The sequence below is a fragment of the Nelumbo lutea genome, chromosome 4 (genome assembly GCF_056320005.1).
Source record: "Nelumbo lutea isolate HS-2025 chromosome 4, American lotus-T2T, whole genome shotgun sequence".
NCBI classification, from domain to species: domain Eukaryota; kingdom Viridiplantae; phylum Streptophyta; class Magnoliopsida; order Proteales; family Nelumbonaceae; genus Nelumbo; species Nelumbo lutea.
The window spans coordinates 36,302,454-36,323,168 of NC_142687.1; the positions used below are offsets into that span (position 1 = coordinate 36,302,454).

The following is a 20,715-nucleotide window of genomic DNA, read 5'->3' on the forward strand; positions in this document are numbered from 1 at the left end:
TAATAGTAATTTATTATTATCCAAATTGTGTCCTTCTAATCTCTTCGTGCTTCATCAAATAATCATTCATTATTAAAGCGTACTTTATCAGTAAGTGAATGCCAAAAGTATACATTATCAAATAAACACTTGTTAATAACGTTTTGAGCATTTTAGGGTTGTCACTCTCATGTGCTTTCCTTTGAATTTGAAGGATGTTGACCTTAAACCCTTGTGAATAAAGGCATTTATATCACCATTTTAACCGGAAATTGTTGACACAGTTGGGGTGCATGGGAGGGTGTGACCCAAAAATTTATATACATTTTTTATTGCATAAGAAAAAGGTATCACATCACATGGGCATTCTTTTGAGAAAGGGCCAATAGGCTGAGGATTTTGACATCAGGACTTGTGCATAATTTTCCTTTTTTTTTTTCTAGGCCTTTTAACAGTTTATTCCACTTCAGAATTGGGGAAATTATTTTTCTAAGTGTATTTATCCCCAGCTCCCACTATAAACAGCATCCCGAACTCAAATTACCCCTTTCTTCTATGTAAATTGATGGATAGATAGGACATGGCTTCTCTGGCAGGTACAACCGCACAGCTCTAGAAGCTTAGCTAGCATCAGAAGAGGTATCTCGGTGTTTGTGACACAAGGTTCTCATTTAATTTGGAAAATTCCCCATCAGTGGCCATGGCCATGTCAAGATAAATCATTTTCAGTTAGTAACAAATCTTGTTTAAAAAATGGCATCGGTGGGGTTCACATGTTACAGCATATTCGGGGTTGAATTATCAGATAAATATAATATGAAGTAGAGGATTCTGGATTTCTGGGACCCTTGGATTAAATTTTCTTTGCATAAAGATAACCCCACATCTCTGTAATTGGTCACGCATTGAAAGAAAGGTCTATAAGGTGCACTAGCACATCTTGGGATTGGTCTAGTTATCAAAATAACATATAACTAGGGTTTGAAGAGTGTCCTTGCTAAGTTGGTAACAACTAGGGAAGGGTTGGGCATGCTCCACTTTCCAGGTAGGCCCCGTTGGTTTTTTTATTTAGTTATTTAGTTGGGTAAGTGTGTTTTTTTTTTTTTAAACTAGTGAATGACCCCGTATTAAGGATGGGGATCGGTAAGGTTAAATTTATATTATGGAATCAATAATATTAAATTTATATTTATTAATATTTTAAATAATTATTAAAATTTCAAGAAATATTTATTTCAAAAAATAGATTTTCAATTATTATGATAAATAGATGGTTAATGATTAACTTAGATTAATAGAATATAGGCAGAAGTAATTATGAACAACCACTTATGTATTTTCTGCATTTTTTAAGAATGGATTAAAAATGATATTAGTGGGTTGTGGGCTTTAGTAGCAAATTATTAGAAAATGCCACGAGTCTAGCTTTCTAAAAAATGAAAAGGTTATGTGTCTAGTGGGCTATGGGTTTTAGTAGGAATTTATTAGAAATTGCCACGTGTCTAGCTTTCTAAAAAATGAGAAGACCAGTTATGTAAATAGTGGTAGTGGACTGTGGACTTTAAGAGCAACTTCTTAAAAAATGCCATGTGTCCAAATTTGAAAAAACAATATATAAGTTGAATGATTACAGTGATACTCAGACAAAAATCATTTACCATGGAACCCATAATTTACAGAAAAAAGAACATAAAGTTATGGTATCATCTTCTGATTGACCAACTCCCCCTCATTTACCTGAAAAACGAACAGGGCCATAGTGGAAATTATATCTTTTTAATGATCTGTTTAAATCTATCGTCATGACTTCATCTAAAATATTGATCGATTGACCTATCTAACTGAACTTAAATTTCTAGGACATAAGAATCACAAAAATCATTATGATTGATGATAATGGATGTGTGTGTGTGAGAGAGAGAGAAAGCCTTTGGGACTTTGATCTTACTAAATATAAAGCAAACTTACTAAAAAACCAAACAAAAGAAAAAATGTAGTAGAACTGGAGAGACTAGACTTTTTTTTTTTCAGGCATGATTCATTGCTTTAAATCGATAGGTAATTGCACAGTTCTAGCATCCTCAGCTAGAATAGAATCAGTACAATTGGGAATGGACACTCCAACTTATAGGGGAATTTCACTTGAGACCCACTTGGGAGAGAGTGTGTGCTTGTGTGCCGCAGATTCCAAATCGTGTTCCTATAGCAAAACGAAGAGTCGAAATGATGAAGGAGATCCTTGCAATTGGCCAGCCAAAGTAGGTATAATTCGCCACTGTGAAGATGAAGACTTCTTCAACAGGGACTGATCGAACAATGTTCAAACTTCAAAGAGTCTCCTTCAATGATGATATTCTTCGAAACTTGAAGTTTTAATCCACTAGCAGTCCAGCACAAGTCCATATATTAAATCAATGACCTCAGCTTCAATAACGGAACACAACTGCTATGGGCTTTGCAAGCCCAACCACAAATTCACCGTGTCAGTCTCTCACTACTACTCCAGCCCCAGCTCTCTTCCATGAAAAAATAAATATTAATACTTAATTTTTGGAAGCAGTGCAAATATAAATATGTACAATACAAATACAAGATTTTAGAAATTCTATATATAGGGTTTTGCACTCTTCTCCAGCCTAGCTAATTGTCCTTCCAACCTAACACAAAAGTGAAGAGAGAGAGAGAGCCCTGTTCAAATTTTGAAAACTAGCTCAAAATGTCAACCTATTTGGGTTAGTTGCAGTTTTCCTATTGAGCATCTAAGATCAGCAATTGTTCAAACAAAGTCAAATACAAATGATAATTTCAATTCAACTTGATTTAAGGACGTTAGCTTGCTTAGTTGGTAAGTTCATGCTTTTTGATAGTATGTATGTATATATGGACTAAAGTCTAAAATCCACCTCTGCTTGCTTAGTTATTCACCATTAATCCACTTGCCTTCACTAAAAACAAAGCTCAAACTGGAAGGAGATAAAATAAAATAAACTTCCTTGAACTGTAAAGTGGTGTGGCAAAGGACAAAAGCCATGTTCTTAGTTGTGAGTTTAGAGGTTCCCGAAAGTAAAGTTTGACTAGATCCAAGACCAAGTGATCACATTATTGAATTGATGAATAGAATTAGAGAATAATAATTAGGCTTAAACCCTAACTTTTGGGGGCAAAACCAAATTAACTTGCCAACCCCTAAATAATGACCAAATGAAGTAATAAAGTAGAGGCTAGCAAACCTTAAAAACACCCAACTCAACAGACCAAAAACATTACAATGCACATTATCACCTTCTAAAACGAATTTTCCATTTCCTTCTGCACATTAGACAAGAACTTTCATAAGTGGAGGTGGTGAGGAGTATGGAATATTGGTGTTCCTGCGTCTTAACTTTCTAGCTTTCTCTTCACTTGTTCCAAATTCCAATGTACCTGTCCCCACAAATCTTTTCCACCCTTCTTTTATAAATCTCTGTTTATGGGAAATACAAAAGAAACTTGAACAAAAGATAAAGAGAGAAAGAAAAGTAGAATCCAAGAGAACAAAGTGAAGCGAGAGGACCACCGAAAGTGAGCTGACGGAGGGAGGAGGAATAGTGGATTGCAATTCTGGGGATTTCAATTTCCACTTTCACTATTCATTTATTTACCTGCACAACAATTGCCCAGGCCAAGTGGGTGAACTAAGTGTCTTGTTTGTATGTTCTTTCTACAGACTTCACAGTGTAAAAGCATTATAAAAGCAAAAGAGAAAACAAAAGGGGGCTTACCTTTATCTCCACACAGCCTACTTAAGAAGGAAGCAAAAACAATGATCAAAGCCACCCCAGCTAATAGTCCGATGATAATTGCGAGAGTCTTCCCAACCTCATCAGAAGAATCTGTAATTCAAAGAGAAAAATGACTTCAATATTTCTTTTTTATGTTGGAATTTGATGATTTATAATAATTGAAGCTATTATTAATAACTATTTCATTTCTGTCATGAAAATAAGTGCACTCTTTATATTAAGGCTGGGTTTGTTTAAACAAAAAAATAAGAGAAACAGAATGAGAATTGGTTCATTCTTTCTGTTTCTCTCTTATTTATTAATTTCTCTGAAACCAAGCATAACCTAAGTTTTCTTGGGAAAGATAAATGGAGGTCGAGGCAGACCCCAACTGCAATAACTACGAGGCTACCAATCATGCAATGTTCATATCAAGTTGATATAAGGACCACATGAAACCAGTAGTGCTATATTTCTCATTTAAATCGAACTTGCATACTGAATTGAAGTATCTTAGAGGCCAATTGATAACAGTTGAAGAGGCTGAACTGAATTATTATATTGGTTTGCCTTATAATGGATAAAAATAGTTTTTTTTTTTTTTGTTTCCTAACAATGGGTAAAAATAGTTACATGCATAATAAAATATTTAAAGGTCAATAATATACCATTTAGCCATTAAAGAGATTACAACCTACTTAGGCTGCGGCATTTCTTATTTCAAGGACTTAACTCCCTTTTACAGTTAAAATGGCCCTAAGAACACTGAGTTTTTAAATGCAAAAAGGAGATAAATCTTGAAAATAAGGAATGCCAAATGCAGCCTTAATGACTTATATTCACTAAGAGATTAAGTAATAAGCCATTAAGCTCGGCCACTACAATCCTTCTCAAATGGCCCCTTTGTTTTAATGCCATTCCCATAATTAATACTTCAGGGGTATGGTTAGTGGCATATCTTTGGGTGTTAGGGGAAAATTGGGGCGGGGGGGGGGGAGGGGGGTTGTTTGGCTTCATTTCAAACAATTAAGGATTACTAATAATGCTTCTCTGACAATCACACCATCACCATTGGATTCTTCCTTTGTGTGATAAGACTCATAATGAGATTGTGATTCATTGCGGGCCCTTATATATATATATTTTTTGATAACATTATGCAGATAATAATGCTAAACAAATAAGTGATTGGAAAGAAACCTTCTAAGAACTTGTGACTAGAGGGTTGTTATATATTCAATACCAACCAGTCCAAGATCACATTTCATGCCTTCCCCTTAAAGAATTGTGGGGTGGAAAGTCACCTTACATCTTTTCATTGGCTAAGGCTAGCTTTTGAAAATGAAAGGTGCTCTTGGGATTTACTATTTAATCTTCTTTTTCTTCACCCTCAGATCTTGATCAAATAGCTCTCATGCTTTAAAAATTGCTCACCACAATCACTATGACTGAAAGGGACTGGCTTAGGTGTGAAGACACAAATGTCTAGTTATGATGTAGGCCCCCCCTAGCTAGCCACCCGTTGAATATTTAGAGGGCCCACCATTAGAGTGCTTACACCTAAAACCAGCATGATCAGATGGCCTTTAGCTATCTGATTTCTGCATTATCATTTTGAATGTTCAAGGAATTGTGATATTCTCTCCCTCCAAATATAGGCTGACCAATCTGATTTCTTTGATGGGACCCAATTGTTGGTGGGGACTTGCCTGAAAAATGACAAGTTAGCCTCCACTCCACCCCCGGTTTATGGGTGTTGTGTGGTACCAGCAGAGCCATTCCCATATAGACCAAACCAAACAACTAGCAAATCACTAAAGTTGGCTCTCAATAAGTCTATATTGTCTCTGTCAAGGCATGGAAAATTCAATCACAATAGGACATTTTTGTAAATATGTACATTTAAGAACTCATTAACACACCACAAACCAGAATCAACGATACACACCAGAGAACACAAAAAGAAAGAACAAAAAATAAAAACAAGGAAAAAAATTACAAAATCTTCTTGAATATTTTGGATCCACTGAAACCACCCTGCAAATGATTCTTCTCATTTACAGGAGACACGTAAATTCAAAACCAGTTCAAGGAGATTGGTTTCAGCAAAATTTCATCAAGCACACAGACTCTCACTAATTAAACCCAAAGAAAATAATAATAAAACCAGAGAACCAGAAACCACCATCCGTGGTGGCAGAACCGCTTACCGTTATCCGCCTTGGAGTAATAATCCCCTATACCAACAGAGCTGGACGAGTACCTGACATAACACTTGGCTAAGAACATATCGCCGGAAGCAGCCGTGCCACAGTCAGTCCTCAACCGTCCGATCGCCTGCGACAAACAATCCTGACACTCGCTTGGGCTCAAGTCTCCGACACACTGGACCACACCCTGAACATTCCCGGATTCCCCCACTCTGTATGTCCCACCTCCGCTCGACAGACCGGCCAGCACTGCATCTCTCCGGCTCAAGGTGTCCGAATTGTACCCAATCGACGCTCCACACTTCTTCAGCACCACCGTCTTGTCTTCGACGCCCAGGAACGTGGTGTTGTCATACTTGGCGAAGCACCCCTGCAGCTGCAACGCGCCACCGCAGGAGCCCATGCAGAGGACGCCGAGCTGGCGCACGGCGCTGGCGACGCACTGGGAGCAGTCGAGCATGGAGAGGTCGCCGCGGCATTGGTAAAGGCCGTAGACGACGTCCTGTGAGCTAGAGCCCATGATGGTGAAGTTGTTGTATGTAGAGTAGGAGGCGGAGTTGACCAGGGAGGTGAGGAGGGAGTTGAGGTTGGTCTCGTAAGCTGAGGCCGGGGTGTATTTGAGTTGAGAGCAGCCACCGTAGATGAAGGAGTCTATGCCGGAAAGCGCTGGGCTTGGGAGGAGAGAGAAGGCGAGCAGGAGAGATAACAGAAAGAAGAGAGAAGGAAGTCTAGGCCGAGCCATGTCGTCTTTTCGCTCTCTCTGGTTGGTATGTTTTCTTTGAGTCTTGACGACGAGAGCCAGAGAGAGAGCGAGAGAGCGAGAGAAAAAGAAAGAGAGATTAGTGGTCATGGATTTATGAAAGATGAGGGTAATCTGGACCGTTGGTTGTGGAGGACCATGAAGCGTTGAACTTAGTAACATTCTCTCTGTGTTAATTTCTGACACAGGGTTGCTTCGAGGGAAATTTACGTGCAACGGTTAGTAAACTCCAACGCGATGTACCGAAAAAAAGGTTGATAAACTCGATTTTTCGTTGGACAGAAGCGTCCTTTGTCTTTAGTGATAAGCTGTTTCATGTACTATCTTTATATTTTAATGCTGGTGTCTTCATTAGGACACGTGTCTTATTCAGAGTCACCATTAATGGGGCCCATTTGGGAAGGTAATGGGCTTCATATTCTGGTGTGAAATACATTTACCATGAATGAAAGGTCAGGATCTCATTTAAGTGGGACCCAAGACGGAGAAGTGTAAATGACGAATTTGTCTTTGGAGCAACAAAGGGAAGCAGATGACGATAGAGGGTGTTATTGTCCGAAGAAGTTTCCTTGAGGTGGGACTGGGAACGGTTTGATTACGTGGGTGAAGGAAATTTCTAGAAATTGCATGCTGTTTGTGAGAGAAACTACTTTTATCATATATTTTATTTCTTTTCTTGATTTCTTGATGAGCTTTGGCCTTTCGGGCTTCTGATTCACGGGTCAGATAACTGTATGTAAGCAAGTTTGGATTCGGATTCAAATATGCGTCACTATAATATGAATTCCGATCCAAATCATGATTGAACTGTGTGGCGATTGGATGGAAGGGGCATGCAATATGGTAGTACTGATGCACCTTGACAAGATCCTTGTAGAAGTAGAACCATTGGGCCATGAAGCCCATGGCGAACAAAGACAGCAAACTCTACTATTTTATTGACTACCTTTTTGGCTTTTTGCGGGTAGAAGATACAGCAAGAAGAAGCATTGACATTTCAAAATGAAGGGTTATTGGCTATTTGAGCATTTGATCTCTCAAACTTTTCTTTTTTCCCAGTTTGCTTTTTCAATTATAAGCTTTCTGTCCATTGACCACACGATCCCCAACCAAGAGTCGAGACAGAAAGACAGCTACCTCCACCGACCTTTCATGTCTCACTTGGCTGGTTCAGATCAGAATCATCAGACCGTAAAGGGACATGTTTACTTGAAGTGCTTCAAATTTGATGATCCAAGAAGGCTAGAACTGGGTTGATTTCCCTTTTTGAGGGTATAATTGTCAGATGGATGAGTGATTGATTGATCCAGATGAACCTTGGTCTGACCAAGACTGAACCATTTTACCCCATGCATTGATTGCCTTAGAAGCACAAGAACTAGACTTTAATTGTATCACATGCTTCATTCTAGAGGTTAAAGCAGTCAATGGAACAAAATGGTCTATTCTTCCTTTCCAACCTGTGTAATTGCTCAGAATATCAGAAGGCCATTTGTCGGTTAAAGTGGGACCGAACCAGGTGTTACCCGATTTTAACGGGGACAAAGAAGATATCGACCGGAGAAATTCATGTGGGTTCTCTATATCTATCCAAGAAACAAAAGTTGAACTTAGACCAAGAACTCTTGTTTGATTTAGTGTAGCCATTAAAAGGTCAGTTACTCTTGACTGAAACTGTGGAAGGTCCACTTGTCATGTTTTGGTTTCGGAGTAGGTATTGGTCACCGAGAGAGAGAGAGAGAGATCCTCTTCAGTTTTTATCAGAAAGACCCATCACCTAGGACAGGTGAGCATACTAGTCTATTTAGTTTGTGTTGAATTGTTGGTCCAAATGTTGTGGGGTTTGTTGTATTGGTGCTTCAAAATTCAACTCTATATTTGAATTTTGGTGATCATTTGGAGGAAAAGACTTAAAAAAGTGAAGTCTGAAGATCCAAACTGAGCCTTTGGATCAAAACCTTTCATTACAGCCTATGAGAATCATTTCAAATTGTATAATAAACAAAAATTGGATGACCAGTTCTTCCAAACTGGCTATAACGATCAGAGTAAAGGCAACTTGTCTCCAATATAGAACTATTAAAGTACTAAGGAATTTAGTTGCAACCTTTGTGCTTAATCAGCCAAGACTTTATGGTTCAATTGATTTAGTCTGAAAAATACCAAGGTTTGAACCACAGCTAACCATAGGAAAACAGGGAGCCATAAACCGGTCTGGCTTTTGCAGGATTAAAGACATCTATTCAACCCTCAGCTCTTTATACAAAGGCGAACAAGAGGATGTTACTCTCGTCAATAGTCTAGAGGATCCAAATTCTTTCTTTCACTATTTTATCATGTAGTTGCCATACATTGCAGGACCAAGAAAAGGTGTGTCACATTCAATAATGTCATTGTTTAAGTTATGATGATTTGTCCTTACTTCCTGTTGTCTATGTAGCCTTTTTCATGTTAACCCTGACCAATCATTGCCACTTTGTCTTTTTTCCCTCTCAAGATAAAACTCTCGAATGACCAATGGGGCCACACTCTGAGAGAGAGAGAGAGAGTTCTGGGTTACCATAGCCACATGAAATCTAATGGACAACTATGAGCCCTCCAATTGGCAGAGACAGGATAGGTATCAATTGAAAAATTTCCAAAGAAGAGAGTTCTGAAGTGCCTAACTCCAGCAGTGCAATATGTTTTGGCATTAATCCCTTGTATAATTAACTAGACCGTGCTTATATGACTTCATTGGCTGAAATTAGACTTCTTTTTTCACTCTCTCTGTTAATAAGGACCTCCCTGGAGGCTTGGACTTGGTGAGTTATGTCATCAAGCATCCATTTGTTCCACCAATCCCTAAAATACACCCAAAACAGAAAGTCATTTTTCTGAAGGATCTTAACCATCTGATTGAGAGACTGCTGCAAATATTCTTACAGACCGTCATTCCAATAAAAGAATTGTGCAATTAAAGGAGATAAGCTGGAGATGCACACATATGCAGGTTGATCACAGAATTTGCACCTCTGGTACACAACAGCTTCCATGGTGGTTGAGTTGGTGTATCTCCTCCATTGAAAACTGAGTACCTTGTGATATCAAAATCATGAAGAATTGTTGGACTACTGAAATACTTAGGGTGGATTATAATAAAGAAAACCTTTATGCTTTGAACTGTATCACAAACCGTTTGGGATGATAGTTTGGTTTGCTCCTATGGAATGGAAGTAAGGTTCATTTTGGAAGGCGTATAAATAGAAATATGTATAGTGTAAAATCTTATATTTTGTATGTATTTACATGGTACATATTTGTCTTTATATTCGTTTCAAAACAAAGCCTAAATAAATAAAAAAGAACAAGCTGACAGAAGGACATTTTAATCAAATTTTAAAGTATCAGTATCACAATATGTATCGCTAAAATAGGGAATGAATATGTATCATGATACACCTTGAATTTGCGTGGATATTCACCATTTGCCACTTCGTAGGATGTGAACTTCGAGAATTCATCGTTACGATTCATAATGCCACGCCAAATTGATGACCCATAAGAGTAGTGAAAAAATTAAGCATAGTTTCAATGCCTCCAATTCCAACTTGACATTTGCTATCTGCTACAGTCCCCTTGCTTTGTAATTGAACATGAATACCAACAGGTGGGAGGTGGCAAAATGAGATAAAATACTCCAATAGGTGTGACAAAATGAGAGAGAAAGGAAGTATACTTCTTACGAGCACCTCATTCATCTCCTTGAAATCTTCTGCTCTTTTGGGCATGCCACTCGAAATAAAATGAACCTCATGAAAAGGTAACACTTATCAAAACCATTATTGAAGTCTTTTTGCATATTTTCTATCTTTTTTTCCTTCTTCCTTTGCCAAGGTGGCAAACAGACTGAAATGAAAATGATCAATGTCTCATTTGATTTTAAGTTATTTACATAGATAAGTGTTTCTTAGGAAAGTCTTAGGGAGATAAAGTGCATTTATCCATATTCTTTTATGAGAAAATTTCTGATAGATAACTTGTGCTTTAGGTCGAATGTCAAATTAGTGTCTGTACTTTAAATTACAACAATCTAGCACCCAACTTTCAATTTCAATTTGCGACAATTTGATACCTGGTGTTAGATTTCTGTCAATTAAGAGATAAAAAATCCTAAAAACCCGTCGAGTGCGAATTTAGTATCCCTGCTTTAAATCGCAACAATCTACCACCCGATCTTTCAATTTGCGATAATTTGATACGTAGTGCTAAATTTCTGTCAATTAGAAGATAAAAATCCCAAATACCCCCAACTATTTCGATTACCGATTAAAATTACAAAAATAACCCTTCATAGAATCCGAAAACCAGCTCCCTTACGCCGGTGGTGTCAAGCCGGAAAAGTTGATTTCGACGATCGTACACGATGGAAGAAAAGTTGAAGTCAAAGGATCTAGTAACATTGCCGGAGGACGATTCCTATTGCACGTCGCTGGAACATTATTGCGCCCACTGTTCCCTCAGCCATTGCCGGAGAAAGACGACTTATTGCCGGCGCCGAAGAGACAACCAGAGAGGAGAGAGACTTCACTCAGTTCCGACCATTTCACCCGGCGTTAACTCCCGCTCTTCATTCTGTGCACGCTACACTCAATTCCGGCGTCACATTTTGAGTGCTGGCTTCACACGGCGCTTCACCTGGCGCAGTACAAGTGCTGACTGGTAGTGTTTGACAGGGGTGAGGGCATGCATTAAAGCTTCTCTACAATTGTCTCTATGCATTCTGTGGCACTTGTTCGAAACTAGTTGTCTCAAGTCTCAACCCGACTTGACCAAAAAGGTTTGCTTCGCCAATATATAGGAAAAGGGAGAAAGAAAAGCGATGGATTACCGGGAAGACACACAGACGGGCCTCTTCCGTTTCTTTCTCCGATTACATAACCGAAAAAGACATCACAAACAAGGTAACACACTGAGATTGCCAGATTGGGTCTCTCCTTCCTCGTCTGGTTCGTCTAAAACATTGTTGAAATCGTTTTTGGATCTTTCTCCAAAGCTCTCCTTTTTTTATGATTCTCTTTTTCTCTTTCTTGTTTGTTGTTTCTTTTATATCCACTTTCATTTTCTGGGGTTTAGTCTAATATTTTGTCTCTTTTACTGTCCGTTTCTATGATTTAGATCTAGACGGAATTGATCTCCGTCATTGGGAGATATGGGAAAAATGTTGCCACAGAAGCAAGCCGAAGAAGCGATTGTCTCGAACTTTAACGAGACGGAGCATGAAGGAAAGGAGGAGGAGAAGACAGATCAGTCCATGTTTAGCGTGAAGAGCCTCCTTTGGCATGGCGGCTCCGTTTATGACGCCTGGTTCAGTTGCGCTTCGAATCAAGTAAAACCCACAAAGACCGAGATAATAAAAATGAATTCCATTAGCTCCTTTGCTCAATCTTGTCTGAGGAAATTCAATCTTGCCTTTCATTACAGGTAGATCAGTCCATCTTTGGAGCTTGCTGTGCGACGACGGTGTTCATACCTTCCTTCCACAACTATCGGATTTGGTCTTTTCCAGGGCTCGGGATGACCACTTACACCGCCTGTCTGGCCAAGCCCAGCAACAACAACTCCTGAATGATTTGTCATGCTTCTCTCAACCACATCTTAGTTCATCCACTGTTAACAGATCTGTTCGTTCCAAGACCCTGACCCCTTCAAACCTTGAGGGTCACTTTACTGCTGAAATCTCCTCGTCGTCCCGGTATTCAGATCAGGCAGCATCAGAGGTCTTTTCCCCAACAACAACAGAGCATGCCATCGCCAATCAACACGAATGTTTTCCCCCCAAAAATCGTTGATCATTCACTCTTATAGGCATCCTTTGGTGTTCCATCCCCGGGAAGGATGTCACATCGAAGCATGGAACCTCTCTCCGATGAGCTCTCGACTCTTGCATCTTCTCGAATCCATGCATTATTCGAAATAGTTAGGGGTATTTAGGACTTTTTATCTTTTAACTGATAAAAAATAGAAACCTCGGGTACTAAATTGTCGCGATTTAAAGTACGGTTATTTATTGAGAATTTTCTTTTAATCATAAAAGTCTATTTATCCATGGAAGTGGTATTCAGAAAATAAATTTTCTCTATTAATAAAAATCAAAATCTCATTTATCAATTTTCTCTTTTCAAAATACAAAATACAAATACTCTCTATAATGTGTGAAATAAGGAGCACAAATCCATTTGGATGGACGGAGACGGTTAATTGAAACAAAGTTTGACATAAGAGATGGAGGGTGGGACCCCAAGGAGGTGACATTGGATTATGGAACCGAATTTAGAAATCCTGTACCATCTTTATAAGTGCATGGTGCAATCACAGACAAAAGTGGAAGGTTTCTTTCAACTCCAAAGCTACCGGCAGGAGACTAACATAAATGACCTGACAAACTGTTTAATCTAAAACCATTACCAAGATATGTGGTTTGGGCACGTTGAATAGGGGTGTCCACGGTTCGGTTAACTGCATGGCCCTTTTTTTTAAACCGAATCAGTGGTATCAGTTTTTTCATTTTGCCAAACCAATACCACCGATTAATTAGCTTTAGTTTTTTATATTTATAATATATTATATAAATATACATATAATATTATATTATAAATAATAAATGAAATATAATATATATATATATATAACACATGGGAAATATGTAACATATATTAAAAATATATAAAATATACATATAAATATAAATACCAGCCAGTTTGATTAACCATCGGTTTTAATATATTAAAAATATATATATACAAAATTATCAGCACTCCATTCCCATAACAATTTTATGGAATGTGTGGATGGAAAGGAATGGGATAATTTTTGAAAACCTGCAATCACAGGATGATGAAATTTTAAGGATGATTTCTTGGATCTCCGTGTGCAAAGAATACCAGGATATTCAAGTTCTTTTTTTTTTTCTTTTGATTCTGGACATACATTTCATTTCTAGCTATTTATTTAATTAGTCTGATAAGAGTCAAATGCTTAAATGTGTAGTCTCTCTCTGTCTAGGAATGTTTGTTCACCTATTGTACTTATTATTACATTTTATTTTACCTTTTCTCTAAAAAACAATTGATTTGGTTATGTACATGGAAACCTTTGGCAACCATTTATTGCAGAAGTAAGGAGTTATCTAATGCATGTTCAAGGTTCCAAAAAAGCTCCCGGAAGCCAAAAGAAAATATCTAATAACCCATAATCTGACAAAGTACATTGCCTTTTATATGGTAGAAATACAATAAGAACTCAGATTCTGACATAGGATATCGCCTTTATGTAGTGGAAGCAAATAAGCTTTGTTATGTATATACCAGTTTTTTTTTGTGTTTTTTAATGATTAAATGAAGACAAACTATTACTGTTCTTACCAAGAAAATCTCAGCAAGAGTCACTTCATAGCAGTTAAACTGTTACTCATAATCAGTTATAACCTGTTGAAAATAGTATTCAGGAATACTTTAGACATCCTGCAACACTCGACAGCGGTATTCTCCAAGGGCCCATATTGGAAAGATGTTCCGATATGCAGCATAAGTGATCATACAGTTCTTATTGAAGACTCCCGTAATTTCCTGCTACAAGAAAAAAGTATAAGATAAATGGTAATGGGGACTCTTAACTAAAATACAGAGACCTGAAAGTTAAATCTCCTGAACACTTATTAATTATTTTCCGATTAATGTTAGGTTTTTTGATAGTTTAACAATCATACTATACAAATGAGATGAAATTTCACCAGTAATACATTTCACATGAGTGATTTGGAGAATTACCTCCTGTGGAAAATCACCATTCTCCATTTGGGAATTTATCAACAATCTTGCTGCCCGTTGCAATGGCGTTTGGTCCCTCTCAGCCTACTCAAGAGAAGATTTCAGAATAAATGAAGGAAAAAGGACACCTAATCACATACACACGCACGCAGAAACAAGATGTTATATCTTTCTTCTTAAGTACCTCCTTAACAATGATCCATCATCCGTTTATGTGTCAATACAAGTATTTGACATGAAAATGTCACCAAATTAAGATATTAGAGTTGTAAGTTTGTACCATTTTATTACATTACAGGGATAGAGTTTGGTGAGAGTCATACAGAAACAAATTACTTTACTGTTAGCTCCTATGAGCTGATATAATTATGTGTCTCTCAAAATTTCTGCCATGTTAATAATATGAAGGTGTCTCACTAATATGGCAGGTACTTTTTCCATGTGACCAACAATAAAAATGCCTGCTACAATTGGCCTCCCATCATGGGTCACCTTGAGAAATATTCTACTACCCTGCTTCTACATATTCATTTTTCTTTTTTTTTTTTTTTTTTTTTGTAAAAGAAGGCAGTCTATAAATCTAATAAGAAATGTAGGGGGTCCATGTCTGACCTTCCTTTCCTCAATATGACAAATGGGAAACAATGCTTGCGGTCACCCAACAATGTTAGAACAATCAGAAAATAATAGAGCATACGTAACTGATTCTCACACATGAAGTGATAATTGCATTGATTGGTTTTTAAGCATTAAACAATTAGATCAACATAATAAATAGTGGATAACTACGTATAATTTATTCAAAACCAAGTGCATCAGTCTCAAATCAAAGGATTTTTGAGCAATCCAATCCCTCTTAAGAATGGAAGCCTTTGCCTGGGTGCTGTCAATGGAAAACATATTGACTATTGACAATTTAAAATCTAGGGGCTTCCACATGGCTACTGTCTTGTGTACAAAATATATGAGAATGATATAAAATACTTATTTTTCATTATAGTGGCAGATTTCATCTGGTCACGTTCCATTGTTTTTTTTTAATGATAATTAACAGATTACTTTTATCAAAGAACAGTGTTATGAATCATGTATGAAGGCATTATCCCTGCGATTGGACATATTTCATTGTGTACAAGGAGCTGGAAGGAGAATGAAAATGTTTATCATGGAAACAATTGAAAATCACATAAAACATTCCAACAGCTTCATCATATGAAACAAATTCCAAATTCTAACTTTCTGGCCACATAATACCAGGATCTCTCCTGGAAATTCCATATATACCTGCCCAGCATCAATGAGAGCCAACATGGCCCATCCAGTATTTACAATATGTGCCTTGTTGCCCTCTAAATCTGTATAGACCTGTTGAACAGTCATTGAAATTATTTTCAATCAGGAACTGCAAGAACCATCAAAATTTGCATAAATTGTTCCGTTGTTTCATATATTTTCAAGATTTCCATGATGCACTCCTTCAGATTATAGAAATCTTCGGTTAAAGTTGGTTAAGATGTCAGATGTCATAGGCCAAATACATGAATAAATAAAACAAAGTGATTTGGTTCTTCATCCACTGGTGCAGTCTCACCTCATCTCACTAATTGAGATTCTGTTTTTCTGTGTTATGAAGTATCTAAATGCTTTATTATGATTTGTGTTATTCAAAAGTACAAGCAGGGAACAGAAGTACAGGTAGTTGAGAAAAGATTAAGGTACAGAACTCCAGTTCAACAGTGAGTTGGTTTATTCATTTCTTTAGGTTGATAATAAAAGCATGTCCATGTTTTTGAGAAGAATGTACTTAGTTCTGTGTTTATGAAAATCAATTTTGAAAAACTAATAATGCCAAAAAGTCCAAGTTTTTTAATATATTCCAAATAGTTCAAGGTTAGCTCATTATTTCATGTATGTCTTGACGACAAAGGATTATCGAATGAAGAAATGAATCAACCTTGTTCTGACATGAAAGGTAGCTCTCTCCCCAGCCACCTGAATCCAGCTGTTTGGACAACAGAAAATCACAAGCTTTCCGAATGCTAGAGCTGTCCTTGAAGGTTTTCCCAGCAGCTATCAAACCCTTTATTCCAAACCATGTAGCATAGGTGAAACAGATGCCCCAAGAGCCATACCTAATAAAAGATTTTCCATAGAACTCTTTACTCCAATTATGAAAGATTAATTTCTTAAAAACTAAAAGAAAAGTACAAGCTTTGGTCTCCTTGAAGATATTAAAGTATTAATTACCAAAAGCACAAAAATGGGTACAAAGCAAGGAGAACATCCAATTATACAATAGAAACATATATGTAATCTTAGGAGCTGTACTCGAAGTAGCAAAGAAGAGAAGAGAACCTCTGAAATGTAGTGAATGTCGAACTGTACTTGCCAGTCGACCATGCTACTATTTATATATGAATATAGTACAAGGTACAAGAAATTACTGGGATGCCCCTAATTAGTGATGGGACACCCAGATGACTTAAATCATTAAACAGGATTAGGCCCATTAACACAGGCCTAGTTACAAGATAAGTTAAACATAAGAATGGGCTAATAAGAACTCTTATCAGCCGAATATCACTCTAACATTCTAACACTCCCCCTCAAGCTAAGCATGGATATCAATCATGCTTAGCGTGCCAAGTATGTCCTTGAACTTTGTTGTTGCCAGCCCTTTAGTTAATACATCTGTAGTTTGCATCTCTGATGGAGTATAAGGCACACAGAGTTCTCCTGAAATAATTTTCTCTCTGACAAAGTGTCGATCAATTTCAATATGTTTTGTCCTGTCATGCTGCACGGGATTGTTGGCAATGTTGATAGCAGCTTTATTATCACAATACAGCCTGAGAGGACCCTCAGTCTTAATACCAAGCTCATTAAGAAGAGTTCTGAGCCATAAGAGTTCAGCAACCCCGTGTGCCATAGCTCGGTATTCTGCTTCTGCACTTGATCTAGCCACAACATTCTGCTTCTTACTGCGCCATGTGACTAGGTTTCCTCCCAAGAATGTACAGTAACCTGAGGTTGATTTTCTGTCTCTAACAGACCCATCCCAATCAGCATCAGTGTAGGCTTCAATTTCAAGTCTTTTGTTTTTCCTGAATAGAATTCCTTTCCTTGGGAAAGTCTTCAAGTATCTAAGAATTCTTTCCACTACTCTCATATGAGGGGTCTTTGGTGAGTGCAAGAATTGACTGACAACATGCACTGCATAGGCAATGTCTGGCCGAGTAAGGGATAAGTATATCAGTTTTCCTACCAATTTTTGGTACCTTTCTTTATCACAGTATTCCTCACCCATTGATTCTTGTAATCCATGGTTCGGTTCTATTGGAGTGTCTGCTGGCCTGCACCCCATCATGCCTGTTTCCTCTAGGAGATCTAGCACATATTTTCGTTGACATATGTAGATTCCTTCTCTTGATCTAGCAATTTCAATCCCAAGAAAATATCTCAGATTTCTCAGGTCTTTGATCTCAAATTCTGAAGCTAAGAACTCCTTCAGTCTCTTCATCTCTTTCACATCATTTCCAGTAATCACCATATCATCCACATAAACAATGAGTGCTGTAAGTTTGTCATCCCATCTCCTAGTAAACAATGTATGATCTGCACTGCTTTGAGTGTACCCCACTTTCTTCATGGCCATACAAAGTCTCTCAAACCATGCCCGGGGAGACTGCTTCAAACCATATAATGCTTTACCTAGTTTACACACCTTTCCAACATCATATCCAGGTAGGGGTTCCATGAATACCTCTTCATGAAGATCACCATTTAGGAAGACATTCTTCACATCCAGCTGATCAAGTTCCCAAGAGAATTTTGCTGCTAGTGACAGTAGAACCTTGATTGTGTTGAGCTTTGCTACTGGGGCAAAGGTTTCCTTGTAGTCAATTCCTTCCTTTTGTGTAAATCCCATAGCCACAAGTCTGGCCTTGTACCTCTCAATTGACCCATCTTCCCTGTGCTTTACTGCGAATACCCACTTGCACCCAACAGTGCCTTTCCCCTCTGGCAGGTCCACCAATTCCCACGTTCTTGCTTTCATTAGGGCTTTCATCTCTTCATTCATGGCTTCTTTTCATCTTGAATCAGATGCCGCTTCTGAGTACCTGGAAGGGACACATACAGAGGAAAGAGCAGACACAAAGGAATGATAGGCAGGGGTTAAGTGTGAGTAAGAAACATAATCAACTATGGAATGCCGAGTGGTACAAGAACGAATAGGCTTACGGAGAGCAATAGGAAGATCCAAATTTGAATTGAATGAGTCAGAATTACCTTCGATTGCAAAGACAGATTGATCTGAGTTCAACTGGTTGCAATCATGAGGTTGAGGGCCCTTCTTCCTTCTACTGTATGTAAGTATCTCTTTCTCTTGCATACCGGAACCTTCAGAAGCATCAGCTGAATCTGGATAAGTAATTGGCACAATGGGAATCCCACTAGGTTGACTCGGAATGTTACAGCTAGGAGTAGTGGAAGGTGATGAAAGGGGAACAAATGAGAAGGGAGAATGAGAATCCTCTTCCAGCCCACTAGTCTCCCCCTGAAGAGGATTCTGAGAAGACTGGAAATAGGGTCGAGACTCAAAAAAGACTACATCTCTGGTGACATATTTTTTCTTGGAGACAGGATCATAACACTTATACTCCTTTCGCGTAGGAGAGTACCCCAGAAAAATTCCCTTTGTAGCCTTGGGATCCAACTTGGTTTTCTTTGGATCCTTCACATGTATGAAGCATGTATAGCCACAAACCCATGGGGAAAGAGGAAATTTTGGAAGAGTGGGACACAAAACAGAGAAAGGAGTCTTCATACCCAGTACCTTAGATGGCATCCGATTTATCAGGTATGATGCAGTGAGTACAGCTTGAGACCAATATTGCTTGGGCACAACGTGCTGGAAAAGTAGGGCTCGAGCTGTCTCCAATAGGTGCCTGTTCTTGTGCTCAACAACCCCATTTTGCTGAGGGGTGTAAGCACATGATGATTGGTGTAACATGCTTGCATATTCCATGAATGAGTTCAGGGATCTTTCAAAGTAATCAGCTGCATTGTCTGAACGGAATTGCTTAATCTTCTTATCAAATTGTATTTCAACCATCTTGCAAAACATCATAGTTATCCGAGGAACTTCATCACGTCCTTTTAACAGATGAATCCAAGTGCACCAAGAATAATGGTCAATAAAACTGATAAAGTAACAGAAGCCATCAATGGAAACAATGGGTGAAGGACCCCAAATATCAGAATGAACCAAATCAAAAGGGGCTTGAATTTCAATACTAGAAATTGGATACATTGATCTACATTGTTTTGACATTTGACACACATCACAAATTAAACTCTGACTTGGAATGCCCTTACATAATTCGGGAAACAACATTGCTAAAGAAGAAAAAGACAAATGACCTAGCCTAGCACGCCACAAGTGCAGCCTAGCTATTGACTCCACACTTTCCGGACTAGTAGTAGCAGAAGCTTGTAGGGCTGAGCTGATATCTGCATCAAAATAATAGAGGCCCCCATACTCATGACCACTCCCAATCGTTCTCCCCGTCAATCTGTCCTGGAAAGCATAATGAGAAGGAAAAAAAGTTATACTGCAGTTCAATTTTTTTGTAAGCTTTGAAATAGACAACAGATTTGAGGTAAGACTAGGAACATGTAGGACTGATTTAAGAGAGAGATCCTTGCTTAGGTCAACCACCCCCTTTCCAGAGATGGTGGAGAGAGACCCATCAGCTACTCTCATCTTATCCTGGCCAGACAACAAATGATATGAAGAGAATAAGGAGGACATATGTGTCATATGGTCAATGGCTCCGGAATCAATCACCCAAGAGGTAGAATTAATGGAACTAGTTGCACTAAATGCAGAGGCTGTACCTGATTTGGCAAGAGAGGTGGAAGCTAAAGAATTGTTCTTCAGACGGACTAATGCCTGACTGAGAACCTCTACCTCACTAGCTGTGAAGCCCAAAGTACTTGGTCCAGAGGAGTCGGCAGCCTGCCTTGTGGTGGAAGAGGACATTGTCTAAGTACTCTGTGAGTTGTCACTACTATTGTTGGTGGCAAGATTCCCACTTGCTGTGTGCCCCTTATGTTGCCTTCTGTCCTTTCTCAGAGCAACTGGCTTCAAATGAGGGTACAAGACCCAACATTTCTCCTTTGTGTGTTTCTCA

The 20,715-nt window shown here is 38.3% G+C and overlaps 2 protein-coding genes and 1 long non-coding RNA gene across 8 annotated transcripts in view; 1 reads left to right on the forward strand and 2 right to left on the reverse strand.

Annotated features, from left to right (window-relative positions):
• Window positions 1-1,976: 1,976 nt before the first annotated feature.
• Window positions 1,977-6,936, reverse strand: PDLP7 (plasmodesmata-located protein 7). 2 transcript variants are annotated; one of them, XM_088941354.1, is made up of 3 exons: window positions 5,951-6,936; window positions 3,741-3,851; window positions 1,977-2,495 (listed from the first exon to the last, which is right to left on the reverse strand). In XM_088941354.1, the coding sequence occupies exons 1-3, from the start codon at window positions 6,870-6,872 to the stop codon at window positions 2,455-2,457; spliced, it is 1,074 nt and encodes a 357-aa protein (XP_088797480.1). In that variant the 5' UTR covers window positions 6,873-6,936; the 3' UTR covers window positions 1,977-2,454. The 2 variants fall into 2 exon arrangements, with proteins under 2 accessions (XP_088797480.1, XP_088797481.1); XM_088941355.1 differs by lacking the exon at window positions 1,977-2,495 and adding an exon at window positions 3,026-3,620.
• A 4,493-nt stretch (window positions 6,937-11,429) lies between these two features.
• Window positions 11,430-12,798, forward strand: LOC148855209 (uncharacterized). The gene is made up of 3 exons (XR_016112474.1): window positions 11,430-11,653; window positions 11,868-12,078; window positions 12,174-12,798. It is a non-coding gene; the product is annotated as an uncharacterized LOC148855209 (long non-coding RNA).
• A 1,114-nt stretch (window positions 12,799-13,912) lies between these two features.
• LOC148855210 (cycloartenol Synthase-like) overlaps window positions 13,913-20,715 on the reverse strand; it is a 114,938-nt gene continuing 108,135 nt past the window's right edge. For 3 of the 5 annotated variants that reach the window (XM_088982792.1, XM_088982789.1, XM_088982790.1), the window contains 4 exons: window positions 16,473-16,650; window positions 15,803-15,883; window positions 14,519-14,602; window positions 13,913-14,320 (listed from right to left, as the gene is read on the reverse strand). In XM_088982792.1, coding sequence (XP_088838918.1) covers window positions 14,204-14,320; window positions 14,519-14,602; window positions 15,803-15,883; window positions 16,473-16,650 — 460 coding nt within the window. In that variant the 3' untranslated portion in view covers window positions 13,913-14,203. The remainder of the gene's footprint in view (window positions 14,321-14,518; window positions 14,603-15,802; window positions 15,884-16,472; window positions 16,651-20,715) is intronic. The other 2 variants (XM_088982793.1, XM_088982791.1) reach the window with 1 other exon arrangement.

Bases quoted from the DNA above. Each gene is read 5' to 3' on its own strand.
- PDLP7 (XM_088941354.1), bottom strand. From the start codon at position 6,872: ATGTTACTAAGTTCAACGCTTCATGGTCCTCCACAACCAACGGTCCAG. The intron at 3,852-5,950 runs GTAAGCGGTTCT...TTTGAATTACAG, and splicing joins TTACTCCAAGGCGGATAACG to ATTCTTCTGATGAGGTTGGG. The intron at 2,496-3,740 runs GTAAGCCCCCTT...TTTTCATGGAAG, and splicing joins TAGGCTGTGTGGAGATAAAG to AGAGCTGGGGCTGGAGTAGT.